The 27822-nt window shown below is 36.6% G+C and overlaps 1 protein-coding gene across 3 annotated transcripts; it reads left to right on the top strand.

The window, feature by feature from the left end:
• The first annotated feature begins 537 nt into the window (after positions 1-537).
• On the top strand, positions 538-27822 carry LOC126367177 (elongation of very long chain fatty acids protein AAEL008004-like). Of its 3 annotated transcripts, none has more exons than XM_050010598.1 (9): positions 538-874; positions 6931-6999; positions 14189-14267; positions 18056-18246; positions 21189-21269; positions 22886-23048; positions 24927-25063; positions 25405-25596; positions 26579-27822. In XM_050010598.1, the coding sequence occupies exons 3-9, from the start codon at positions 14219-14221 to the stop codon at positions 26702-26704; spliced, it is 939 nt and encodes a 312-aa protein (XP_049866555.1). In that variant the 5' UTR covers positions 538-874; positions 6931-6999; positions 14189-14218; the 3' UTR covers positions 26705-27822. The 3 variants fall into 3 exon arrangements, with proteins under 3 accessions (XP_049866555.1, XP_049866553.1, XP_049866554.1); XM_050010596.1 differs by having other exon boundaries at positions 538-860; XM_050010597.1 differs by lacking the exons at positions 538-874; positions 6931-6999 and adding an exon at positions 7451-7642.

The raw sequence follows: 27822 nt of genomic DNA on the forward strand, positions 1-27822 counted from the left end.
AGTAGCAAAACTATATGTCAACTGTTACAAAGTTTTCCTATTGAACGATAGATGGCAGCAGCAATAATAAAAACAAACCGTATGCTTTGTTAGCCGAGTTTGTTAGTTACTCATACAGAACGATAGATGTCACTAACAGTCTAAAAATCAATATCGAAAATGGTAACCACACATGATATACTAGTTGGATTAAAAAAAACAAGAAAATACGTACATCGTGAATACGAAACACATTAATGCGTTTTATCCACATAAAAGACCCACGCCTTTGCAGTATGGAACGGACTGGAATTGCCGAATTTCATTCCCCAGTTTAAATTATTAAATATTATTATTATTATTACTAGCACGAATGCACATGAATAATAGTAATGAGCATTGTATCTCCTGTAGCCTAGTACACACATAGTAGGCTTAGTTTAAAAAACTAGCTGCGCTGCCATTTACACTTACAGCTATCTGTCACGCAGAGTCAAATCTTTCACTCATTCATTCGGTCCATCTCTATTCATTCAACTGTCATTTTTAGTCTGTGGCACGACACGATGGTGTCACTTTCTTTTTTTCAAATGGAAGTGGGTGGATTGCATTTGTTTTAATTAAAACATTAGTATTTTTCGTTTCGAATAGTTAATTGTAACACTAATTAAGTTTATTTTATTAATAACAATTATGGTTTTAAGTGACAATCTTCTAAGTGTTGTATTTAGCGAAGGTTGACTCGGTACAGCTATTTTTATAACCTAAATTAGTCATCTAGCGAAGATAAATGAAGAGGTAGCAACTAGTTTGTGGAAACATTACAAAATCATTTTATATATTCGTCCTTGGGTAATGAAACTGCCAACGTTTTGGAGCAGGTAAGCGAGACGCGGTATGTACTAGTTATCATTATCACAACTGTTCTGGTTCTAACTCAATTTGCAATTTGTACACGCCCACTACACAAATAGCTGCTTACAAACTTTCTTCTACTTGTAAAAAAATCGTGGCAGCCACCGTCACGTATGCTTATTTATTAATTAAGTAGATTTTTTATTTTTACTCTAATGATGCTCTAGAATTGGGTAAAGAAACCACATGCTAACTTTCAAAAATATTCTGTTGCATTTTAATTAATTTTAAATCACTATATTTTTCAGCATAAATTTCAACATTTAGCACTAAACATACATAGGATTTTGATAAAAACAACCCTTTTAAAGAATTATATTGCTCTGATTAATAGGTAGTACAAGGTAGAAGAATATTTTTTCCCAACGTCATTATTATATTATTTATTCATTTGTATTGTAGAAGCTAATAATCTTCTATAACACTAAAAACCTATTTATCTTTTAGCATAATTGTGTTTATTTTAATTCTTATTAGTATTTTCATGTACTAATCTCACCCCAGGGTACCTATTTGTCTACTAATTCCCAATAGAGTTTAATGTAATACACTTCATGCCCTCTTTTAATGATAATGATAATCCTTTATCCAGCAATGGAACTTATGAGTACATACGCTTTCAGTTCATTAATGATTGAATAATAAAAGTACACATATAGGTTAGAAATTTAGTGGCATATTTCTATATAGCTTTTACCATAAAGGTAGTCCATAATATAGAGTTAATATTACTGTTCGCTGTCTTACCCAACTTTTAAAAATAACAAAGTTTTATTTGTTCTTTGCTAACATGCTTTCATGCATTGCATTTCAGAGGGCAATTAAACAAATGAATGTATAATAGTACTATATCGAAAGTAGGTATATTTCTACAATAACATATTTACATTCCAAACATAAGTATTTATTATTCTAATTACAAATAAAATTATTGATTGTTTAAAAAGTCAAGTAAAGCAGTGAGGATTAATATCAACTCTATTATTATCAAGTTTAGGTAAAAATCTGCTCTAAAATTCCAACCTTTAATGATAAATTAAATTCGTCCTTTTAATATGGCTCCTATTTAGAACACTAAAAACCATCCTACAACAAACTACAAATTATGATTATTGAAACCAATAAACAGAAAATAAACAAAAATGATATTGATAAGTCGCAAAATAAAATGTCTCACACTTTGTAAACAATTGAAATCTTATAAGTAAAAATTTATAATTTACTTCATATGATTTTTACAGAACGGTTTATTGGAAATGGATCACAACAAAGACATTGTAGATTAATAGCTTAATTCTGGTAGAAATCTTCCACCAGATTGGAAAATGAATACATTTCACTCAATTAAAATAATATTGTAGGTATATTTTGCCCTTAAAGCTAATTCAAGCTACCGCCTTTTCAATAAATCGTTCTGATAAGATTTATTATATCACAAAGTGTTTATTCCTTAAAGTTAAAGTTATTATTCATTAAAGTTATGTTTATTTACTATCGGACCGGACAAGCTACTCATTATCCAACAGACTCAACCAAAATCCCGGATCTGTTAGACTTCTTCGTCTACAAAGGGGTTCAATCTCACTTTCTCGCCATTGAAAGCTGCCTGGATTCTTCATCAGACCATGTACCACAAATCGCAACCTTGAGTTTTACCTTGATACATCGAACAATTCCTGCTTACTTATACAATAAGCACACAGACTGGGGTGCGTTCTACCAACACCTAAATGAAAACCTAGATCTCAGACTAAGTATGAAAACGAATGAAGACATCGATAGTGCTGCCGAGTACATAACAAAGAACATTCAGGAAGCTGCATGGCTGTGTACTCCAATACCCCGAGTAACATCAAAGGCACCGTTCAACCAATACATACCAAATGTCGTCAGGGAGAAAATCTTGGAAAAACGGCGCTTACGGAGAGTTTGGCATTGCAGTCGACACCCAGCTGATAAAAAGGACTTTAATAGAGCTGCGGCAGAGCTTAAAAAACTTTTGATTGATACCGAGAATGAAACGCTGGAAGTACATTTGCAAAACCTAACACCCGCTGCTCCCACCAAAAACGAATATTCGCTATGGAAAACCGTAAAATGTCGTGAAAAACCTCAATCAGCTCAGCATCCACTCAGAAATGTAAATGGCACGTGGGCAAAAACAGACCAAGAAAGGGCGGAAGCGTTTGGATTGTTTTTAAGTGGTGTTTTTACGACCAACGAAGATCTTGGTGATAGAGATACGGATCGAGAGGTGACATCATTTCTAAAAAGCGATCTCCAGCTTAGTCCTCCTGTACGATGCTGTACGCCTGCAGAGCTCCGTCGGACAATACATGACCTTGAACTCAAAAAAGCCCCCGGGTTTGACCTAATAACAGCGGAAGTGCTAAGAAACTTACCAAGAAAGGCGCTGGTCTTGATCGTTTCTCTGTTTAACGCCATATTAAGGTCTGCATATTATCCAAGTATTTGGAAAGTCTCGCAGATAACAATGATTCCAAAACCTGGAAAGCCGCCACATCTGACGTCCTCATATCGACCCATAAGTCTTCTTCCGGTTCTGTCGAAGGTGTTTGAGAGAATCTTGGCAACACGACTGAATGAATGTCTCATGGAAGGGTCGCTCATTCCAGAACATCAATTCGGGTTTCGGAGGCATCACTCAACTATTGAGCAGGTGCATAGAGTGTGTGAGCACGTTAGAAAATCCCTCGAACACAAGAAATACTGTTCAGGAGTGTTCCTCGACGTGCAACAGGCCTTTGACAAGGTCTGGCACGATGGCCTAAAGTACAAGCTCAAAAAAACGCTACCACATAATATGTACCTTCTCTTAGAATCCTACCTAGAGAGCCGCATTTTCTATGTTAAAATCAACGACGCAGTTTCAGACTTCTATGACATCAAGGCTGGAGTCCCCCAGGGATCAGTGCTCGGACCATTGTTATACCTCGTATTCACGGCTGACGTACCTGAGTCAGACAGTGTGATGACGGCTACATTCGCGGATGATACTGCTATCCTGTCATCGGACATTAACGCTGCGACTGCTTCAAGTAATCTGCAGATACATCTAGACAAGGTCCACACCTGGATGAAAGCCTGGCGTATCAAGGCTAGCGCAACAAAGTCCAACCACATAACTTTTACCTTGAGGAAAGAAGACTGCCCACCCGTGAAACTTGGCCAAGAGACCATGCCACACAATACAACAGTAAAATATCTCGGCTTTCATCTAGACCGGAAGCAAACTTGGAAAACACATATCCAAAAGAAACGTGATGAATGTAACCACCGATTTAGGACATTGAAGTGGCTCCTGGGCAGAAGATCACGGCTCTCCGTCGAAAATAAAATACTGGTGTACAAAGCGGTACTGAAACCAGTATGGACTTACGGCATTCAGTTGTGGGGTGCTGCAAAAACATCAAATATGGAAATACTACAACGCTTCCAAAACGGAGTGCTCAAATCAATAGCGCAAGCACCTTGGTTCACTCGCATGGACGAACTACACGAGTACCTTGGAATGAGGACAGTTAAGCAAGAAATTGCCACAACTACAAGGCTATACAGAGATCGAATTACTCATCACCAAAACAAACTGGCCCGGAGTTTAAGTGACAACCACTATATGAGACGCCTCAAAAGGACGCACATATGGGATAGCATACAGTAGCACCTTAATGAAGGCAGCCTTCTAATGAGGGGGCCTGTCCTGCATGTTAATAAAACCAAACCATCAAAACTGCTTATGGTCAGTCGACCGATCGCATGTTTGGGCACAAAAATGAAAAAAAAAAAAAAAAAAAAAAAAAAAATGTTTATTTACTATTTTCTACTATATTTCCTTCTATTCCAGACTCCGTTTCTATTTTTTTTTTTCCTAATATATTAGTATATGTCACATGCAATGCATGTTGCATGAACTGGAAATATGTCGCGTGTTCAGCGTCGATAGTGTGCGCATAAAATTAATGTTTATAAAAGTCATTTTTAAACCAAGCGATCACATTAACCAACCTAAATATCTATATGAAATATTACCTGATATAATTTTCATAATATTATTATTTATCAACCACACCACCAATCAGCTGATCAGGTCCTCTCACTTTCTGTTGCGTTTTGTGTTTACGTAATAAACTTTATAGGTATATGTATTACTAGTTTAACCACAAAATTATTGACCTTCGACTTTTCATTTATTGCAGTAACTTGGGCTATAAATAGTCATTTCTTGAGTTTAATGTCGATTGTATAATGTGAAATTGGACTCAAAATATGCACAGTACTAAAATATTTTAGTGACGTGCAATACGGCAAAAGTAGTTGGAATCGTCTGGAGACCTTGTAACTTGTGGCGTAATAAAGAGAGTTTTATGTTCAGCAGTGGATTTTCACGCTCAAAAGACGATGATGATGATGTCATATAAAGTGTTATGACGCTACGACTCTATTAAGAACCCTGATAACAATCACGAACACCACTGAACTACAATTTTCAATACTTGCTTACAGTGAACTATTACTATCAGCTACTTTAACTCTTCTTATCATGTGGGTTGTGAGGTGGAATACCAACCTCATCAACCCTGGTGTCAGGGTTATTATTGAGCCGCCAAAGGCCCCTGACATGGCTCATGTAACGATTACTCACTTACATCAGTAAATAGTAACCGGGACCAGCAGCTTAACGTGCCTTCCGAAGCACGGATTGTCTTACTTTCGGACAGTCAGGTGATCAGGTTCTAATGTCCTAACCAAACTAGGGATCACGAAGTGATTTATTGTGATATGTCCCCACCGGGATTTGACTACGGGGCCTCCGGATTGTGAGTCCAACGCTCAATCACTGGACCACGGAGGCCGGAGCTACTTTACCTAACTGACTTGAGTGTAATGAACTACATTACATTTGCTTTTGTACCAACCCTATTCAGGCTAGCTAAAACGTAGAATATTCCAGTGCAACAAATGTTTGTATATCATCGTGATAGGTGGTTTCGTTTCCCTCAACATTTTGTAATCGACGAATGACCTACTAAGTCAGAAATACCTGAAAGACTTGTTAAGGTAATTTCGACTATAATTTACTTTTTACTTTTATTCTATGAAATAGAAGCAGGTATGCAGTCGTAAGGAAGATAGCTATCTACTTTACGATTGCATCAATGTTAGCTAACGATAATCATGTAATGAAGAAGAAAGATATGGCTATCTAATTTCAAAAGAAAGTGAGACATAAGTATATCGCGACGCATGTTTACGCGCCACTCCTGTTGTTCACTGAGTAGACACTTTGATTTACTTACCTAATTCATTCATGTAGTAAATTCGAGGTACCTACCTACACCATATTTATTTATTTATTGATGGTATACATAACTAGTTACAGTCGTTAAATTAGATAATTAAGTGTAACGTAAAACTAGACTATCACATTAAAACATGCATGCACATTCAGCCACTTATGTTATAATTATGATAAACATAGGGCGTCGAAGTTCCTCTGCACTCGCCGACGATCACATCTCTTTATAATTTTATCACTATAGGTACGTTTTTTGTAGCAGACCCATTCTCATAATCCAAGTGTGCTACGGCGTACCCATTTAATCCCTTCTACGTTTGAAGATCACTAAAGACTAAACTATTTTCTAATTTCACATTCACTATATTATTTATGTATCATTCATTTCATTGCGTCACGAGCGTGTCACCTGCGTAAGCATATTCAAGTGGGTATTCTTCTCGATTAGCGCCCATTCAGTGTTCTCGAAGGACGTACTAGGGCTTTCAAATGAGATTTTAATCGTCAAGCCTCACAAACGAACGATTAAATATTCAATTATAGATTCCCTCATTAAATATATTCCGGTTTAATTTTTACGCCTATTCTATTGTGGGTTTTCAAACTTGTTTTTAATTTTGTTGTCAAAACAAATTAATTGACAAATTCGATAATTAATTTAACAAATGACGCACTATTGAGTTTTATCAGGTTTTAAAATAGGTGTATCGTTATTCCAGGTTGCATTTAGTGGTGCAGTACCGAACGAGTCACACATCAGTGTCAGCCCTCACAAACCAGTTATTTCGGTAAGTCCAACATTTTGCTCGACAACATTATATCGCTTTATGCTCAGTCACAAACGCGGCCACACCATCCTATCAACGCCTTATTATATAACTCATACATAAGAACCTACATAGCGAACTTTTTAGATTCAAACTGTGACCGACCAATCGATGTACGTTATCAAGTTTCATTCGGATACGGCACTCGAGACATTGATTGATATCAGCAATTTTTCAAGTTTCGCACTGGAATCATAATATAAAACGTAGGTATATTATTTACTCCACGGTATTAACGGCGAAGTGAGGTGACATGCAAACAGGTTAGCAAGTAAAATATTCCACTCTTAGAGTCAAAGTCCACTCAAAACTTGGTAAAAACGCGAAGGCAAAGTTGTGAAAAGCTTCCTTGGGCGGTAGTGACGTCTGGATGACGAGGTGACAGCAGCGCGCGGCGGCCGGCGTGGCGGGCGCTGCTCAGTCTGCCCGCTGCGCCTGCGCCGGTGGACGCCGACGCCGACGCCAACTTCTGTGCGCGCTACACGCGAAAGTCGACCCACTCGCTTTTTATTTGTATTCAACCTGTGCCCGGGCACACTCCTTAGAAAGGACGATTTCAACCTTTACCGAACGCAGCCCGATTGGTAGAGCTTCTAATTTACACGTGAGTACTAATTACAATAACGGACCCCATCCTGTGTTTTTAAACTTCAAAATTTTAGTCTATGGTAATTTAATGTCTTTTATTTTAATATTATGATAATTTATCACATTTCATATCCCATTATACAATCCAACAGTTTACACTGAAAAATTCTAGTTTATTTACAATTGAACTTGACTGTTATGATGTCAAACGTTTATAACTTCATTTCATTTCCACTAAACACATTTCAACAACTTTTATAACTATACTTACGATAAGGCTTTATAGCTCCGCTAAACATTTAGGTTGCACTTCTGTTGAAATTTTATGACTAGCAATAATAAGAAACTGAAATACGTTCTAAGGAGTAATAGAATTACCACACAAGCTAGATAACTAATTATCTATTTCGCTTGTGTGATGTTATATAATTGGTAGTATATTTGCAACAAAATTGCAACTAAGCCATATAAATGTTTTAATTATTGCAATTTTACCGGTGCGTATCGATCTCCAATTATAATCAATTTGCTTCTGTATAATTCGTCGGCAACTAAATGACAGTGCCCTTACAATGATTGTTCAGTTTTTTATCTGTTTTTTTTTGTTTTATCACAAGTTTCGCATAGTCACTTTATGGCCGTAAAAAAAATATCTTACCCAACAATTAATTGCAACATTAAAGCTTTCAAAACTCTAAAAAAGTTCGTTTTTATTTATATAATTATAATGTTTTTACTTAGTATATAATCTTTTTATAAATTACGTTTTATCATCACTAATTTAAGAGTCAGTGTAGAATTCTCCATGCTACATTTTAGGGAAAAATAAGGCAGTGGTTTCCCTCTTGCCTTCCGCCCCGCAGTACTCTGTCTGACGCGAGTGGGGTGGCGCCCAGAGTAGTCTATTTCAAAGCCGTACTAGGACTCCTGTCCTCCGCCTCTGAATAGTACTGACAGTTACTGCTGCCCTCTGTCAGGTTACAGTCCCTGTGACGCGCCCCTTCCGTCCTGCATTGCCGCACCGATAGCTCCCATCTCCGCCTCTGCAACCGTTGAGGTCTTCACCCGTATCCCTGGGCAAGGGTTCTACGTTATACCCCGTAGGTCTGATCAGGCGGGTTAAAATGGCCACATCGAAGCAATTCATCTAAGAAAACAATATTGCAATTTGACATTTGCGCATATAAAAGTAAGTACGCAATGCAAACAAATGTCAAATTGTAATATTGCTTTCTTTTGGATGAATTGTTTTGATGTGGCCATTTTAACCCCCGTGGTCTGGTGGTCGGTAATTACATTTATCGCACAATAAATCTGTATATACATTATATAATCTTAATTAAACAATACCTACTATGAATCTTAATAATATCTCCTCATTAATACATATTATTATGATGTGATACTACTTATCAATACACATGGATTTGTGTTCACATAGTTAATCATATCTTTGTTATCTCGTATCATCTAACAGTAAGTGTAATTATAACTAAGTATTATTATTTATATAATTGATGTTTTGATATATTCACGTGTAATATTGACATTAATTACTTTATCAATCAATCAGTTCTTTACTGTACACAACGCAACATGTCTAGGAAAGACATAAATAAAAGAGGTTGTGACGGCAATTTTCAAGATTTTTTATTTTTTGGCAAAAAAATATTACAGAGAACGTGTTGATTCGACTTAAATTTAAAATGAAAGAGAGAGTGAATGATTGGAACGAATGTTACCATATACATAGTATTTTTCTTTTTTTTAATATGAATGTTTTGGCTCAATAGTTGTCGCAAACACAACATACACGACAATTCTAAACGGACAATATAGCACAATAGGCGGCGTTAGTGTTAAATAGCAATTTATTCTTACTGAACAATTGCTTTTTTAAGTATATACCCTCTTAAGACCGAGATTTCCAGACACAATAGTTAAACAATGGGGTTTGGATGTATAAAGAACATTCGGTCTTAGGAGGATACAATCATTTTTGCTTTCTCTTCATAGTTCAGATGTGATAACTGATATCTATCGGGGTGTTGACTTAAATACGGTGTAAATGTACCATGTGTATAATATACATCTACTACATTATGTATACCTTAGATCTATTCATGCATAGGTTTAGATCTAACTATAAGAAACGCGGAAAAATCATAATAATTAACAAATGAATAGCGTTACTAAATGCTCCTTTTGATAAACATACCTAATTACATACTAGCCTTAAGTGAAAATCGGAAAAATACATTAGCTTTATTACTGCAGAATATCTTTTTTTTTCTAATACCTTCGTATCTTGACGATGGTCGTATGGACGGCCGTCATACAACGACAGTGACATCGCTTTCAAAATCTTTTGTATTTTATCTGAAGAATATTAATTCTATCTTAATTTTGAGAGTCTAGCCTACTAGGAACTAAACGAATACTTGTTGCGATATAAACAATTATCTAGCATCAAGTACGCGTGACCGGGCTGTTGTATGAAGCTGATCCACTGTGCGATGTGACGACTATACCATTTATTGCTTATAAATATCAACTTCACTATACTAATTCAATAAAATAATAGCATCACGGTAATAGTATCGTAGTAGATTATAGGCTAAATGAGGTCGGTGCGAATCAATTGTCGTCCATCTTCCGTTATGTAAGGCGGCGAAGGTTTCGCTAGCGTCCGATTGATCATCGCTGCATATCGATGACGTTGCGCAAGCGACGCCCCATGTCATAGATTCCCTGCGCAATTAGGGTCATTGGTGTGCTGAATTTGTACCTAAGGTCGCGTAAAAAATAAAAATCAACACGTACATAAACTCACGCATATTTCCCATCGGAGTAAGCAGAGACCACGATTTTCGCTTCCACCACTGATGCATGCTCACCGGTTTAGACACCTGTGAGTTAGAAAACCTTTTTTAGGCCAAATATAAAAAAAACATGAGTAAAATCAGAATCACCCAGAATGAAACCACTTTTTGATAGTAGTCGACCAAAACTAAAGAGCTTATCTTGACCTACAAAAAACACAGTGACAGGACCTTAAAAAGACCATACACGGTAATAAATTGCAGTTCATGCGATGATTGCCATTAAACATCAGACCTCCAATTAAAATGAATGCCGCGTAAACTCCGCACGCGGTACCAGTGTTTTTTTTGTTCTTTAATCGGTGAAGGTTGGCTGATGGAAATTCGGCAGAAACCCGTTAAAAAACTCGACTACGACTTCCGACTACGTGATACATCGCGCAAATATACCTACGATTTTAATCGTCACGGATTATGTCTCGATACAGCTCAGGTGAAACACCTATGCTATTTAACCTAATAAATGCCTATTCACTACCTTCAAAAACTTCAAAATATTTTGTTCAGAAAAGCCAAATTTCCGCTAATCACCTCAAAACGGTTAGTTTTCTAAAACGAACCACAACAACGGTTTCAAAGAAAAATAAGATTTTCCCGTAATCTTGATATACAATTTATTTACATAAATAGAAAATAAACACTTGAATTACAATATAATGCAGGAAATTCGATTATGTACAATTTTATAATTGCATAATAATTGGCGTGGCAATGACTGGTACGCGACTAGTACTTAATGTGTTTTCTGAAACAAAGTGTAATGGTTAGTAGATATTAAGCAACGATCAACAACAATTTTCCTTATTTTATGCGTAATTCAATTGAAAAAGGTATTGTCCTTCTAGATATTATCTTTATTTTTCCGCAATATAATCAACTCTATTTATATTCGCATCATAATCACATCTGACAAAGGTAAGGGAACAATGTCAATGTCGGTCGAAAAGAGTTGGATCACACAAAAAATTAGATCATCGCACGTTTACGTAACGAAAATCTTTACTTGTTTTCAAGTGCAGACTCATAAAAACTTAGTTGTTACTCCATGTAGAGTACAAAAAAATAAAAGCAGTTTAAAATAACCATTTCGTGTCCTATGTGTATTACAAAGTTATTTCACGCCTTTAGTTCTATTTGTTGACGATAACGTGTATTCTTCATCATCTATTTCGGACTCGTTATAGTATTCTATTTACATGCTCGTTGAACTTCGCAACATTGAAACACTTCATAAGATTAAAATCGGGGTTACATTCTAAATATAAAAGTATACTAATACGTGAATATTAACAGTTAAACTGGTTAATTTCACAATTATTGCTAGTTGGAGGCACGCGCGATATTTCGATACACAAGGTAACGTAATGTTTGAGAACATTCTGTGGGATGCCGGTGGTGGTATAGTGTCAGTCAGCGGTGGCGTGGTGGTGGGGTGTCGCGGCCGCTCTGTGCCAGTGGGTCAGTGGTTCCGCAGGGCGCGAGCGCGGGCCGGCTGCGCGGGCGCGGGCGCGACGCCTCTGGCGCAACACCCTTACGTAAATCGCGCGGACTACGGACCGCTCGCTGCAGTGAAAGTTGCGACTGCTTCACAACCGGCACTCGAGATAAAACGCCGCCATCCGTCAACAGCGTCCTCAGGGATCAACCAACTCTACGTACGCCCTTGTCCTTGTTACCTAAAGACCTGTCTGTTTGATAGCAAACAATTAAACCACCATAATTCGACCATCTTTTCACGTCGACAAATATTTGAGGTCTATTAATGATCAAACAGAGTCAATGGATTACTTATACAAATCTCGTCCGAGGCTCTATGTAGGTAACCCGGTGTTTCGTGATACAAAATATAACATTCATAATTAATTAATATGTAACGAGCACAGAATGGTTTCGTATTATGTAAAAGTACCGTAATTTTATGCTAAAAAGAGGCTATTCGTTTCAAGAGTAGTAAGTGAGTGCATTTCGACGCGAAGAGCAGGTCAAGGCCGCGCATACAGCACAATAGCCGGTTGTGCAAGCGCAGCGCTTCTGCAGCCGCCGCCCGCGTTGTCGCACTACCGCCTCGCCTCGCGTCACCAGAATCCACGAACACTTAATTTGTTTATTCCAGTCGCTCCTCATAACGACCCTCACTTAACCTTGCCGCTTGTCCTCCTCCGTCATAATTACACATGAGAACCTATTATTGACTCCTTACATTATTTGCTATAATAAGAACCATTGACAACAGCCTGGCCTTACACCTTGGTATTTGCATTATAGACATTCTAGTGTTTCCTGAAGGCGCAAAATACTAGCGATCATTATGGTTATGCGATAGTATAATAATTCGAGGAACGTGACAATAGCGCGAAATCGTACTCCCGACGTGAGTTTTAGGAACAGACGTGTCAACGTCATTTCCTATATCATTGGCGATTTGCATTACAGCGCGCATGCCTTCATGTAGCAATTGTAGCATACCACCGGAGATGTTGTAGGCTCGAGCAGATTACATAGACGGACGACCGTGACTGATATAATATGCGGTCGGTTACGGTTAATAAGTCAATGCAATTCAATGAATACGTCGATTCGGTAGCCCCCCTTTTTTCTCGCCGGCATGGTTGCGATGTGTCTCGGCGTGACGTAACTGTCGGAAATTCTCTTAATCACTCATTCCGTATGCGAAATCTGTAAACGGCCAGTTTTTAAGGACAGGCTAACGCAATGTGTTAACGTTTTCGTGCTTCCGCTATGATTGTCCGTTGGAGGATTACGCTTCGCACTATTTGTGACGAACGTGGTGTAATATTCATCGCACACCGCAACTCGCAAGATCAACAACGACGACGCTTATTTCCCTATTCCGCGTCTGTCGGATTATCTTTTTGTACATTTCTGCAACATTTATTTTCTTGTATATTTTACCTTGAATTTGAACTGGTTTTAATGCGTGATTCATCGTTTAGTTCTAGAAAAGGCTTGAATATATATTATATTACGAGTACTGTGTATTTTAAACTTGCGTAAAAAAAAGCACGCACGCAGTGCATTTGAATGCCCTAAAACAAATGCGTAACCGTCGAATAACATAATCATATCAACAATGTTTGACCATTTAACCTGCGTTTTCTATCGCTGGTACACTTATACACAGAGGGATTTAATATTATAGACAGTACAACTGTCAGTATAATTAATTACAAAATTGCGCATGACAGCTGATTGGCGGGTTAGTAAAGTGTTTCGGTAGAGTCCACTGAAGTACAATGACCGAACACTAAACTAAAGTAAATAGCGAATGTAATTAAATACTTTCATGCTTCACTGTAATATATTATTATTGTAGTAAATGTATAAAAGTGTTCGACGATCTTTGACAAAGCTTTGCTAAGGGATCTTGTCATGTTCTATATTCATGCACATATGAGATGTCACTTTAGAATTTATATGACGCAGGTTCGTTGCTCTACTATTTAGTATAGTTTTCCTTCGACGTGCATTTAATTTGCCTGTGCTTAGAACAAACGCTGGAAATAGCCGACGAGTCACGCACGAAAGCACCACGCCTTGCGGCCTAATTGTTAATACCCATGGCACTTACATGTCATTCTAGCATAAAATATAAATACCACTAACTCTACTATTAGTAATAATATTATGTCGTTTTACAAAATATAATTTATTTGTTCCAGGTTTAATTATTTTGCTTAAAAAAACCAAAGATGGCGAGCTTATACAGCTGGTACAGAGACCTCATGGACAACAGGGGTGGTAAGTTTATATATTTTGTACATTTCATATAATAAAATAGCGTTAGCGGAGTTTATGGTATATACAGGTGTTAGTGACATCGCAAAATTCATGATATTTTTACTTTTTTCTAATTTTATTCAATTATATACTTTTGCGATCGAAAATTCCGTAACGAATAGTGAGAGGGATGATTCAGACCATGCTTCTGTGTTGATATTAAGTGGAATTTCCTGTCGAAAAATTCATGATTTTTTTTGTGTTTTTTTAAATTATTTTCCGTTCCATAGTTTTGCGACGGAAAATTCCACATGATATCAACTCAGAATCATGGCCTGAATCATCCCTCAAAGTTTTCGTTACGATATCGCTAACACCCTTTATATTACGAGTGCATAATAAATCGCGCCTCGTTATTTTAATTTCCCACGTAAATTACACATTAGATTTTTTGCATGTGTACTAGATTTCTATACTTTTTACATGAATACCAGTTATTTGGTAGCAAAAGTAACGGTTTTATTTACGCATTGGTTTTTTTGCGATGTAAGAATGACCATGTTGATGATTATTTTGATATTCCTGTCAAGAAATACATATAGCATGTAGTCCAAAGTACTTGAGCGTGTGCGAGACACTCCACGCTCCACTTCACAATATAGTTATTAGAATAAGGAAAATGTATCTATAATATCAATACGACATGGAACTAGGTATTGTCAGTATTGTCACTCTGTTGGCAAACTGCGACCTTCGAAGTAGCTTTCGAATGATCGTGATCGTGACCCATTTCGTTTGCATTGGCAACGAAATGATTTACTAGAAGATTACTCATTTACGTTCAATACCGCCGTATAATTAATAATCATGAGCGCTTAAATTAAATTGCAAATTTAATACCAAAATAAAGTTGTTTGTGAAATTTAGAACATTCCGGAGGGGGTGGCTATTTTCGTACCTGTTATTAATTATAAATGTTTACGTCACAATGTTTTTAGGGTACCGTACCTACTACCGTAACGTCTACGTATCGCAAGGTAGTGTCTTATCTGTAATAGTTGAAGTTAGAAAAATTGTGCCAATAAAGTGATGTAGTACCTAAGTACTGCGTTAAGTAAAGTCAAGTGCAGTGTAATAAGTGGAAATGCTTTCTAAATATTTTATAACGACTTTATTGCGCTGCGTTATTTTCTTACCGCGTTGGTTGGTTTAGTTCAACCTCAACGTACGGCATCCTCTTTAAAACATAATCTAGTCAAAAATATCATAATGTGTTTACTTACATAACATTACATCAACTTCACTGGTATTAATTACAACGATTCCCAAAATTACCTATCCTTTCTAAACTCACATCGGTCTAATTCGCTTGCGCAAAGAGTTCTTGCATTCTTTAATGCTGTAGGCGTTTCGTAGTCCGTTCTACGGCTGTGGACTAGACCGTCTAGAAGCGACGGCGTATGGCTGTGCGGGTACGCTGCAAGTGTTTGCTCAACATATTACATAAGCCGTGGAACGTTCTACGAGCTAGGATCTGCCGCAATGCTGCCCGCAGTTATGTCAATTGCACCAACAGCCTCCACTCTGACTCAAACCTTGTCAATAATTACCTGTGCAAACTGAAAAGAGTGGCTATCACATTGACGTCCGCACCACCAGGATGTTTACCTTTGTTCTTTAAACGCTAACAGAATAATTACACTTGTCAATGCATTAGAAAAACCGCACTGTTCATATTACCACTTCAATAGATGTTTACGTCAGATAGCACCGTTTAAGTCAGTTCAGTACCCGTACAACTGAAATCTCTTAACCTGTTGACTCTAATTCTGTACACAAATACAATGAATATCGACTTGCGTGCAGACTAAATTAGTTTAGTGAAAGAAACAAAAGGTCGGTGCCCTTTATTTTGTTCACCTTCTGAGACCGCCCCGTGAACCCTAGACATTTACATATTAATAAATAAAAGAGGGCTGTCGACCTCGAGAAATGGAACGCTTCTGAAGGGAAACAACTTCCACCCGGTTTTGCCTCGACATCTTGTATTTGGCGAAGATACGGTCGTATCAGGTTAAATATTACTCGTATATTTATTTTAAAAATCACAATACCTTAAAAGACAGGTTGCAAATCTTCTAAAGTCATTCGAATTTGGTTAGTTAATTAAAGTTTGAAGAAGATTCTCAGCCTCCATATGATGCACATAATGTAGTTATATCATCATTGTGTTTTGTGAAACAGCGAAGGGTGCATGGAATTACGAGATACCGTGAGAATGGGTCTAAATACTCAAGCTCTACTTTACTCATAGAGTTAACATGTACAAAGTTTCCGCTTCCGCGTTATTACAGATAATCAAACAAGAACTTCAGTCACATCAATTATCACTAGAGCTAGATATGTACTAAAGTCCTTCACTGGAGTTATTTACAAAAGTAATTATTACCCATAAAGGACAGATTAAAAAACATCGTCGGAAAAATAGTACGCGTCACCGAACTGATATTTTATGTCATCCATTAACGGAATGACGAATAACAAATATCATGTCATTTAAGGAAAATTAGGCTACACACTTGAACAGTATCCATAAGCATGCCGCATGAGTACGCCCAGTGGCGTAGACATCTTTATAATCACAAGGGGATAGAGCATACCTCTAGCTCATAACATAGATAGAGCATAGCTCTATCAAGTTACTCCACTTCGGGTGTTCATCTTATTGGCCATGTAATTTTAATATAAACTCTGGCGTAAGATACTTTATAATCCAAGAGTAGATGAAACATACACCGCAAATTTTAAGCCACTTCGCAATCGCCCTGCGAATAGCTAAATTATAGCGTTTAGGGGCAAAACTCATAACAATCCACTTTACCTACGAGCTAACATTGAAATTAATTACTAAATACATCGTGTTCCATTTAAATTGTTTGAACATGACACTATGAATAGTCACAATTAATCACAATCCATTATTTCTGGGCCCACAGGTAACATACTAATTATGATAGTACACTCTAGACTCTTTGCCCTTCCCAATTAAAATGTATTACACTTTAGTTATGAATATAAACACGTAAGCATTATATATTTTTTTCGACCATAAACAATGTAATTATTTTAGATCCCTTGCGATCGAATTTGGCTAACACAATCTTATTTAATTCTAGGGAAACTCACTTGTATGTATAACATAAACTCACGAATATTCCGAGTTAGGTTAGTCAGAGGTACATTCATCGCAAGATGAACTAAGTACCCACGCTTCACCCAACTTTCTTTTAAACCAATGGCACCGTGACAAGTGGTGAACCGTGTCGCCATATATAATACTCGAGGAATTGTGTTATGGGTAAATTGTATTCAACATGACAACAAATCGATTCATTAATCAATTTGTAATCAATGTATACATTTGTAATTACAAATAACATTAACATCTTTTGAACTCCTGAATTCTTTTAAACAAAATTCCGTTGACATTTTATATGTATGTGAATGATAAAATCTTTTTTATATATTCTAAGCGTATTTCTGGACCGGATATATCATTTTTACAGAGGAATTAATGTATGGAGGTATTAAACAACCACTTCATTAAAAATTAGCTTGATCGTAGTCATCATAAAACATAACTTACAAGTTACAATCGTCTGAACTGCGTAAGTTATGCAGTTTGAGAAGCAAAGATTCCCTAAGGATATATCTGTATATCATTAGCTGAAAACGTATACGTACTTGTAATAATGTAGTATTACTATTGTTTTTCTAAATAATCACCATTGAAATATCTTATTTTCTAGACCCCCGAGTGAAGGACTGGCCGATGATGCAGTCTCCACTGCCAACTCTCGCCGCCTGTATATGCTACGCAATATGCGCCAAAGAGATCGGACCCCGCCTTATGGCTAACAGGAAACCCTTCGAATTGAGAAGCGTGCTCATCGTATACAATCTCGCGCAGACCATATTCAGTGCCTGGATATTCTATGAGGTAAATCATCATCATTCACATAAGTTAACCGACAAGAGTGTGGCTCTTAAGGGTATATTTATATATTTTATTTATTTATATTTTATTTTATATTTTTTCCATGCTACTTTTGAGTGAAAAATGGGCAGTGGTGTAGTACTCTGTCTGACGCGTGTGAGATGAGGCGCAAAGTCATCTATTTCAGAGCAGTACTGGGACTACCTTTCGCCTCTGGCCAGTACTGACAGTTACTGCTGCCTTATAACTGTAAAAAGATAAATTTACTGGGAGTAGGTCATATAGGCAACCCCTAAGGAGATGAAAGACGGCCGGGCCACAACGACTTTATATTATGTTTATTATTAACCTTAGTGTATCATGTAATGAACACATGTTCAGCAGTGGACTATGACTGGCCAAACTGCTAAATAAACATGAAACATTAAAAAAAAACTTAAACTAGACACTAAACAATTTAAATATATGGTAACAGTACCCAAATATATATTTCATTAGGTCCAATGTCAATCGAAACAATTCACTTACGATTTGAATATTTTTTGTCAGGCTCATCTATTGTTATTCGTAGGGATGTTTTTGTGAGTTATTGCGATTTTACTAGTCAAATTTTGCAATCATATTTGCATATACGAGTACAAACTTTCGCCCGTTATGCTTATCGGTAAGGGTATCAATATTTAGATATTATAAGCTGTATGCCTGTATGTAAATCAGTCTACGATATCTACGACATGCCGGAGATGATAAACAGCATACAATTGTTAAAAAAACCTAGTACATAATAGGCATAATATATAAAATCCACGATTTTACAACACGTCATTTTAATATATACAAACAACAAAGAATTTCTTAAACAATTTTATTTCTATTATCAAGTATTATGTAACGCAATACACTACATAGTATATAATCAATGCTACTTATGAATATGCTTTTGCTGTTGATATTATACACGTGTGAGGCTTTGATCTAGTACTAGAAAAAATCTTACACCAATTGAAATTGATATAGACTTTTACCATTTTACTATTTCAATACGTTGTTGCAAATTGACATAAATGGATTAAAAAAAACAGAACTATAGAGATAATTATGTTTGCGTGTTAATACAAAGTCTGTTTTAAAAAATAATCTATTGTTTTTGCTCATGATTGCATTTAAATATAGATAGTATGCTTCAAATCATACAAAAAATCAGAATAGTTTCATTCTTTCCTTGATGTTAAATAGTTTTAAACGCCGTTTATTGTATGATGTATTTTATACCTACCGTTAATCTTTTAAAAAACAAGTATGTTTAATGAAGCCTGCTCACGCATTGAAAGATGTAAGTACTTATTTTCTCGCAAAGCAAGCAATTATTTCATAATTATAATTTAGAAACAATTGCTCGTAATCTTGACATCTAACTTGGACAAAGAGCAAGGCATTATGTAAACATATTTACAGTAGTCATGAAGTGACCCTAACACAATTGCTGTTTTTACTGGTATAACAACTTCTAGAAACATTACAGGAAAATCCAGTTTCAATCAATCCATGCGTCAATTGTTAACAAATTAAAAACATAATTGTAAAAAAAACCATTACAAAAAAATTATTCTTTGGTACTTTTTATTAAGGCTTTTTTGTTTTCTTTTCCTTAAAGGTTACTAATTTAAAAAAAAAACGGTTGTAATAATTATTGCGCATATTACTGGATAGCCAAAAATAGATTGAGAATAGTTCGTAAGACGCCTTCGATGTGTTAAAAAGAGGCAAACATGTAAAAAAATCGCATATTATGTTTATCTAAATAGTTATTGTGCCTTCGTCTGTTTAATTATTTGAGTACACGAAATGTATAAATAGCAACTGTTAATAAATCGTAACCGCACGTGTATATGTGATAAAAAGCTTCTGTAAAAAAGAATAATTAAAAAATAAAATAATTACCTATTTGCAAAAATAGTTTGTAATAATAACTTCTTAAAGTATAATGTATTGCGCTCGTGTATCTTATAATTACACATATACATTAAATTATATCTTGGATAAGAATTTATACCTGAGTGAAAAAATATTAATTGTTTATCTACTGCTGGAGTTAGCTTCTTCCGCGCGACAAGACTTAATATAATACAGTCTAGGGCATCATGATAATACAAAAATTTAGGTCTATAATTTATAAATGTACGATGTTGCACTACCAACATTACCAACTTTTATATAAACAGACGTTAGGCTGTTAAGTACTGTTTAGTTCTTTCATATCAGAAAAAAATTGTCGTACTACCTATTAATGGATGAAAATGAAAAACAAGTGTACATTAATGACTAGATTACCTTCGTCTTTTGAACGTTTTTAATTTCACCTTGCAAATTAAAACAATCAAAATACATACTTTTAAGGGTTATTCAAGGTGGGTGTCCATTGGCATTAACCTAAATTCTGTGTACTTTCTGTCTTTTTTTACCATTGAACTTGGATTGGATTTGTAAATTGATATTTTCCAAACAGGCATATTTGGAATTTGGAGTCGATTGTTTAATTATATTCGTATACTGATTATTATTATAACTGTTACTGTGTTATATAAATACTTATACATATACTTAATCCAGTAACTGCTACTGGGTTAGGTAAAGAAATAACTTACGGCAACTTTTGCTATTTGCATATGCCTTGTATAGTAATTAGTACCCAACGCTACTTACCAGCCTATTGTCCTTCAAACATCGTTTGTTTGCTTATCATCCCAGACTTAGCTGTAGAAATACAATATAAGATTTTTACCTAAAGGGGAATTCGAGGGACAATTATATCTCTCATATCATTACAATGTATATATATTGTAATTACTTTTGTAATTGTCTTTTATGTTTTGTTTATGTGCAATGTAGTGTTTTGAATTGAAACTTTTTAAATTTGTTTTATAACTAGCTGTTTCTATCGACAGTACCTGATGAGCGGTTGGTGGGGCCACTACGACTTCAGATGCCAACTCGTTGACTATTCGCGAAGCCCGATGGCAATGAGGGTATGTAACAACAACACTACAACGTAATAGTATTCACCATATATTCTATAGGATGGAGCCTGGAGACCTAAATAACAGGGTTTAAAACCTTAGCGGCCGTCCATTAATCATGCGAGACTCGAGAGGGGTTGGAGGGGACCATGAAAAAATAACGAAATATCATAAGGGGGAGGGGGGGTGTAGTAATATATCACGAGTATTTATTTTTTCGGCAAACGCGCGATACTGGACCAAAAAGCGAGCGGCGTTTCGTGCAATTATTTTAGTAGGTACAAAAAAATACACGTTATATAGGATAGGGTGGGGGGTAGTCTTGAACCTCACCATGTATCACCAAGGGGGAGGGGAGTTAAAAATGCATGATTAATGGACGGCCCCTTATTTAACATTTAATCACGTTTTTACTATAGTGTTGAAACCGTATAAAATGCGTGAATGTTTTAAAAGTGACTAAATCACAAACCCTCCCTACCTCCCTCTCTACAAACACATTCCTGTCTTATTTGTAATGTTCCACTATTAAATTGTTGTTTGTGGAGGAAATAAAAAAATTACTTACTTACGTCATTACATAATTAATGCAAGTCACCGCAACTAGAATAATCTTGATAAATACTTCAATTTGTACACACACCATACTTGAGTGTTTAAGTAAACTATTTCGTATTTACTTTTCCGTAACGTGCTGCTAGTACAGAAGTACTACTACACCATAATATGGAACTAAAACACTTTAATATACTACACGAGCCGCTTAGAATACGTAGTAGTATTAGGAATGCCATTGACATTGAAAAGAAAGACATTACACAGAACGAAACTTTTCAAAAGTTCTCGTTGGCTATCGCATGGCATCCGTTTTTTCATAATTTAGATATCATACGTGTAACTAAACGATCTAAACCATAAAGTTAGTAAGTATACATTGATGGAAGGAATAGATTTTATGTTTTATTTTACGTTTTATCATGACCTTAGGTGTTTCTGTAGGTAAATACATATACTCTAATAGGAAATATTTGAGGAGCTCGGTGGCGCAGCGGTAAACGCGCTCGGTCTGCGATTGTTGAAGTTAAGCAACTTTCGCAAAGATTTCGGTCATAGGATGGGTGACCACAAAAATAAAGTTTTCATCTCGAGCTCCTCCGTGCTTCGGAAGGCACGTTAAGCCGTTAGTCCCGGCTGCATTAGCAGTCGTTAATAACAACCAATCCGCACTGGGCCCGCGTGGTGGTTTAAAGCCCGATCTCCCTATCCATCCATAGGGAAGGCCCGTGCCCCAGCAGTGGGGACGTTAATGGGCTGGCGATGATGAGGAAATATTTACAAAAGACAAAAATAAAAAATGATGTTTAACCTGATCATTTTTTACCAGACATTTTTAAAAACGTTACATATTTATAGAGATTACTCGTATTTTTTTTTTTCGTATGCTTATGTTACACTGTTAGCTTATGTTTTCGTAAGCTTGTGTTATAAACAGATACAGTAAAATATCAATTACCACGAGACCCTAACCTAGACTAGGCCTGCTTCTTCGGGAACTATTTACACAAAAATCAAAAATTTCGACAAAGAGTACTTATATAAACATTTTATTGTTGTATTGTTTGCAGATGGCGAACACGTGTTGGTGGTACTACTTCAGCAAGTTCACGGAGTTCGCGGACACGCTGTTCTTCGTGCTGCGCAAGAAGAACGAGCACGTGTCCACACTGCACGTCATCCACCACGGCATCATGCCCATGTCCGTCTGGTTCGGGCTTAAATTCGCGCCAGGTCAGTACATCCACAGTCACCACACTCATCAGGCCTCGTACAACTTTTCCGGGTGATGTATTCGGTATCTATATGGTCTACCACACGCTCTGCATATAATATGCAGCAAAAATGGTATGACAGTGGGAGCCGGAGCATCGACTACAGAACCTCCCCCCCCTTACTATCCGCTCCTCGTGCCGCCGCCAGCGAAAACACTATAATAGAAATCTATGTATTTGAACACGCTAGCGCCTTTTCGCTGTCATCCAGCAAGCAACCCCGCTCCTATGCTGGATTGGGAACATATAAAAACGTGCTTACTGCTTATCCTTCGAAACTTATCGTGAAGACCGACAGAGGTTTCGTGACGTTATAATATAGCCAATTGGCTGACCACTATACCCATGAGGAATTCGTACAAGTGGATGCACGTTGTCTTCCGATTACTTGTGGTTCTGACTTACTATTTATAGGGACCGCGTACGGGAGTTTATGTACGATGTTTAAAGAACAATATTTTTCTGTTATATAACACAAGACAAAATATTACAGACACGATCCACTATTATCCTTTGTTGAACATTATTCGTCTTTATTTCTGGACACGTTTGATATTATTGTTAGCCACTCACATGAGTTTTTTATAGTTGAAAATTGTATACAACTTTTATTGCTATTTAGTTTTAGTAGGTACTCGAATGATTTTTATTGCTTTTATACTACTAAAGGTTAAGACTATGGAAATTGTTCAATCAAACCGAATTACCCGATAAAAAAGAAAATTAACATTTTAGATTGATGTTATTTTGTTGACATAGTATAGATGGACTCTAGAGGGAAAAATGTTTTAGATGGTTAACACGCTAACTTCGCCCTAAAAAGCATACCTACTGTTGATTTTATACAAATTCGTTTTAAAGTGGACTTATACTGGATTTGACTTTACAATTCGTTAATAGAATACCTGTGTATGTGACATCATTTGATCAATACAAATCAATTATCACGCCTCTGTCATTTGTTCTATTCGTTACTCTACGCATGTAAACAATCCACAAGATAATTAATTGGGCAAATATTATGTACAGTCATGAGCAATATAATGTACCCACTTTAGGACTCTGTCGCACTAACATATTTGACATTTAGTGAGACTTACAGTTCAATTTGTCTAAAAAGTTAATGTGACATGGTACCAAAGTGTATATACATATTAATGCTCGTGACCGAACATTGACATAGGACTTGTTATGAAAACAGTTACAAATAGTTATACCACCGTATATCTAAATAATAACTTTAAATTGACATGTTAAATTCAAACTTAAAAGGCGTTTTTTCCCGGATCTTGGAAGTAGCAATCATATCATACAGTGCAACACAAATACATTATGATTATGTCTAGAGTAGACGTCATGATGGATTTACCTTTTTGCTTAATGTATAATAAAATTGACCAGTGGAAGTGCACGTCATTGTGGACTTTGACAGACTAATTTGATGATAAACGTTCATTCAATTACTTCAAAATCACCACCGCTACAATGCCGTAGAATATGAGTCTCTGCGTCTCTGCACAAAAAAACTCCAGTAGTCTTCTCCTTTCTTAAAATAACAACCCAAAAGCCCACAAGAATATTCCCAGTTGGGGTAGTCAGAGGCACATCAATCGCATGATGAACTAAGTAGCCGCACCTCATCCAGCTTTCTGTACCTTTTAGTGTTTACCTTTCCGACTTTCAGATTCAAAATAGATAAACATTAAATGACATAAAAAAGAGAAAGGTACAACAAACATAACATAAGCTGACGACTATATTCCAACGGGGTAGTCAGAGAGAGGTAGGATAATGATGGTAGTGTAACTTCAATTAACAAATATTTGTGTATACGCAGGTGGTCACAGCACATTCTTCGCTCTTCTGAACACGTTCGTGCACATAGTGATGTACTTCTACTACATGGTTTCGGCCATGGGCCCCAAGTACCAGAAGTACATCTGGTGGAAGAAGTATCTCACCGCCTTCCAGATGGTAAGTTCAACTTTTTTTAACTCTCGACGATACGCGAACAAGCTTTATAAGTTTAATTCCTTTGTCTGTCCGCGTCATCTTAGCTCCAGAATGGATGGTCCGATTTGACGGTTATTTTTTGCTTAATAGGTGGTATTTTTGATATTGTCCCACGTTTTCTCCTGTCCATAATGTGTTTCAAAGCGGTTTTTAATTGTAGGACATAAATAACCAATGTATAATCTTAGATTTTCGAGTTTCATTTTCATACGGCTTTTAGACGAAGGGCTGTTAACAGTGATGAGTGGCCCCTCCGAAGACGTAAAGAGTAAAAATTTAATAAGTTACAATGCTCCCTACAGGTTCAGTTCGTGCTAGTGTTCAGCCACCAGCTGCAAGTGCTATTCCGGCCGTCGTGCACGTACCCCCGCGTGTTCGTGTACTGGATCGCCATGCACGGCTTCCTGTTCCTCTTCCTGTTCAGCGACTTCTACAAGGCGCGCTACACCGCCTCCGAGAAGAAGTCCAGGAAACCAGCGAACGGCTTGTGTATGGTGAGTACATGTTACATGTCGTCAGGAATAAAATACAATACAGATATACTTTATTGCACTCAAATAAGGTTGAATAAGGCTTACTTAACAGGAATTGCTTAGAGTTATGAAAAATAAAACGTTTTTTTGCATTTATTTCTAAAGATACTAAGGCGCAATGGTTGTTGATTTATCGTTAAAAATATTTACGAGGTACGTTCATTAAATTACCTAATTCTAAATAAAGCAGTCAAAATCGAAGTAGTTGTTGTTAAAACATTGCCGAAAGTGAGTTCAAGCTCCTCCATCTAGTACAAATACATATTGATAGATACAACCGCAGTATCATCATCGGTTTTGTATTCAAAGTTTTTTGTATCGTCATCTCTTTACGTCAACTTTTTTTTATTATTTTGTTTGTTTGAAAACGTGTGGGGAAATCGCATTGGGCAGTTGAGTATTAATAAGGCTGTCGACTCGTACCAATACGATTCACGGAAACAAATTTAGTTACACTTCAAAGGACGGTCCTTCGAAAAGACGTGATAACAAGATAGCGTTGGTCTGGGATTACAAACAGGTAGTTTCCGACTAAACTTGAATATTATTTACACAATTCTCGGAAATATGCCGCCTGGTCGTGTAATGTGTTACATGGTTTGTCTCGAAGCAAACAGCGCTATGTGCGAATTAGTTGCTGTACACTCAGTAGCTTGCCATCACGCGTTCACGTGGTCAATTTGTGTTTTACATTAACATATTACCTACGTACAATCCTCAGAATGCTTTTATATATTCTGGAGTATTTTTCTGACTAATTATTTTGTAATTAACAATGGCATAAATAATTAATAAGATGGTTTTTTTTTTTGGTATTTATAGATTTACATTTAAAAACAAGATCGTAGTAATTACATGTATGTAGGGCTCATTACAATATAATCCTTTTTTTTTTCATAGAATATGCTGTAAATTAATAATATTTCTTTTTTTTTATGAGCAGGCGGTGCTGGATGATAGCAGTTCGCTAAACGGCAAGCATGGCTACAAGCAGGAAGACGGCGAGGTACCCAACTCGTACGCGTCGTCGGCGGCGGATGCGTTCGTGCGGCGGCGGCCCGTGTCATAGTGGCGCCCTCTCCCGCGCGTCACGTCACCACTACAACAATCCGATCCTCCCCCTGACGGACGCCCATCAACAATCACTCTCGAGCTTGTTCGTACGGAGGTGATCAAACACCGCCTTTGAATACCATTTAAGGTACTCGCCCTTAAGTAGTATTTAATCGCCCCTATTGTTAGGTATTAAACGTTAATGCACAAAGTCACTTTATATCTTGATTGAATGCCTTGTAATTTTAAGTGCAAAAACTATTGAATATCCGTTCTATTGATCGTTATCGTGTGTATGGTTTGCGGTATATGTATGCATATTGAGTTTAGACGTTAGTTATGTGTATTTCTTTAACTTAAAATGTGTGTTTGATATATTGTGCTAATCATACTAATTATAATTGGTAGGTGAAAGTGAGAAGGGCATTTTGTATTGTGTTGTGTATATACTTCTACAATGATAAATCATAGCTATTAATCACGTAAAAATAGTTTTACAGAAGGTTAACGGATTTGTAAATATAATTTTATTACGAAGTTGAAGAAAGCAAATAATGAATTAAATGTTACCAAACAGTTGCACGAGTCCAGTGTCGGTTACAACATTGTATGATATCTATTCTTTGGATACTTATTTCTGTACTCTGTGCTCAAATATTTCATACTGAATTTATGTATCTTCCTTTATATGAATACTTTTTCCATCTTTTATATATACTATATACTTTGTACTTTGTAATTTTTCAAGAGGCAGAAAGGGAATATTTTAGAAATATTTTAACGCAGAATCTCTTCAGAATTCAATGATGATGTTTTTGTAGCCTACAACCGTGTGTACTCGAACTCTAATCAAAAATATATGCAAGTTATTGCAAATAGTCCTGGTGAGTGATAACCAGGCGGGGGGACGAGTGCGCGCGGCTCAGGCATGAAATCACGGAGCTAATGTTAGTATTATTTGGTACCACGTGTCGGTGGATGCTTTAAATGTTGTGCAACGTGCGGTGTGCGCCGGCGGCAGTGCGCAGGCCCGCGGCCGGCCACACCACAATAACTGCTCAAGTATTTGCTGCGTATTCACTCTTTTGCAACTTTATTTATTATTGTAATAAAGGATTTTACAAAATGCATTAA

Source organism: Pectinophora gossypiella, chromosome 5, assembly GCF_024362695.1.
Source record: "Pectinophora gossypiella chromosome 5, ilPecGoss1.1, whole genome shotgun sequence".
In the NCBI taxonomy this organism is placed as follows: Eukaryota; Metazoa; Arthropoda; class Insecta; order Lepidoptera; family Gelechiidae; genus Pectinophora; species Pectinophora gossypiella.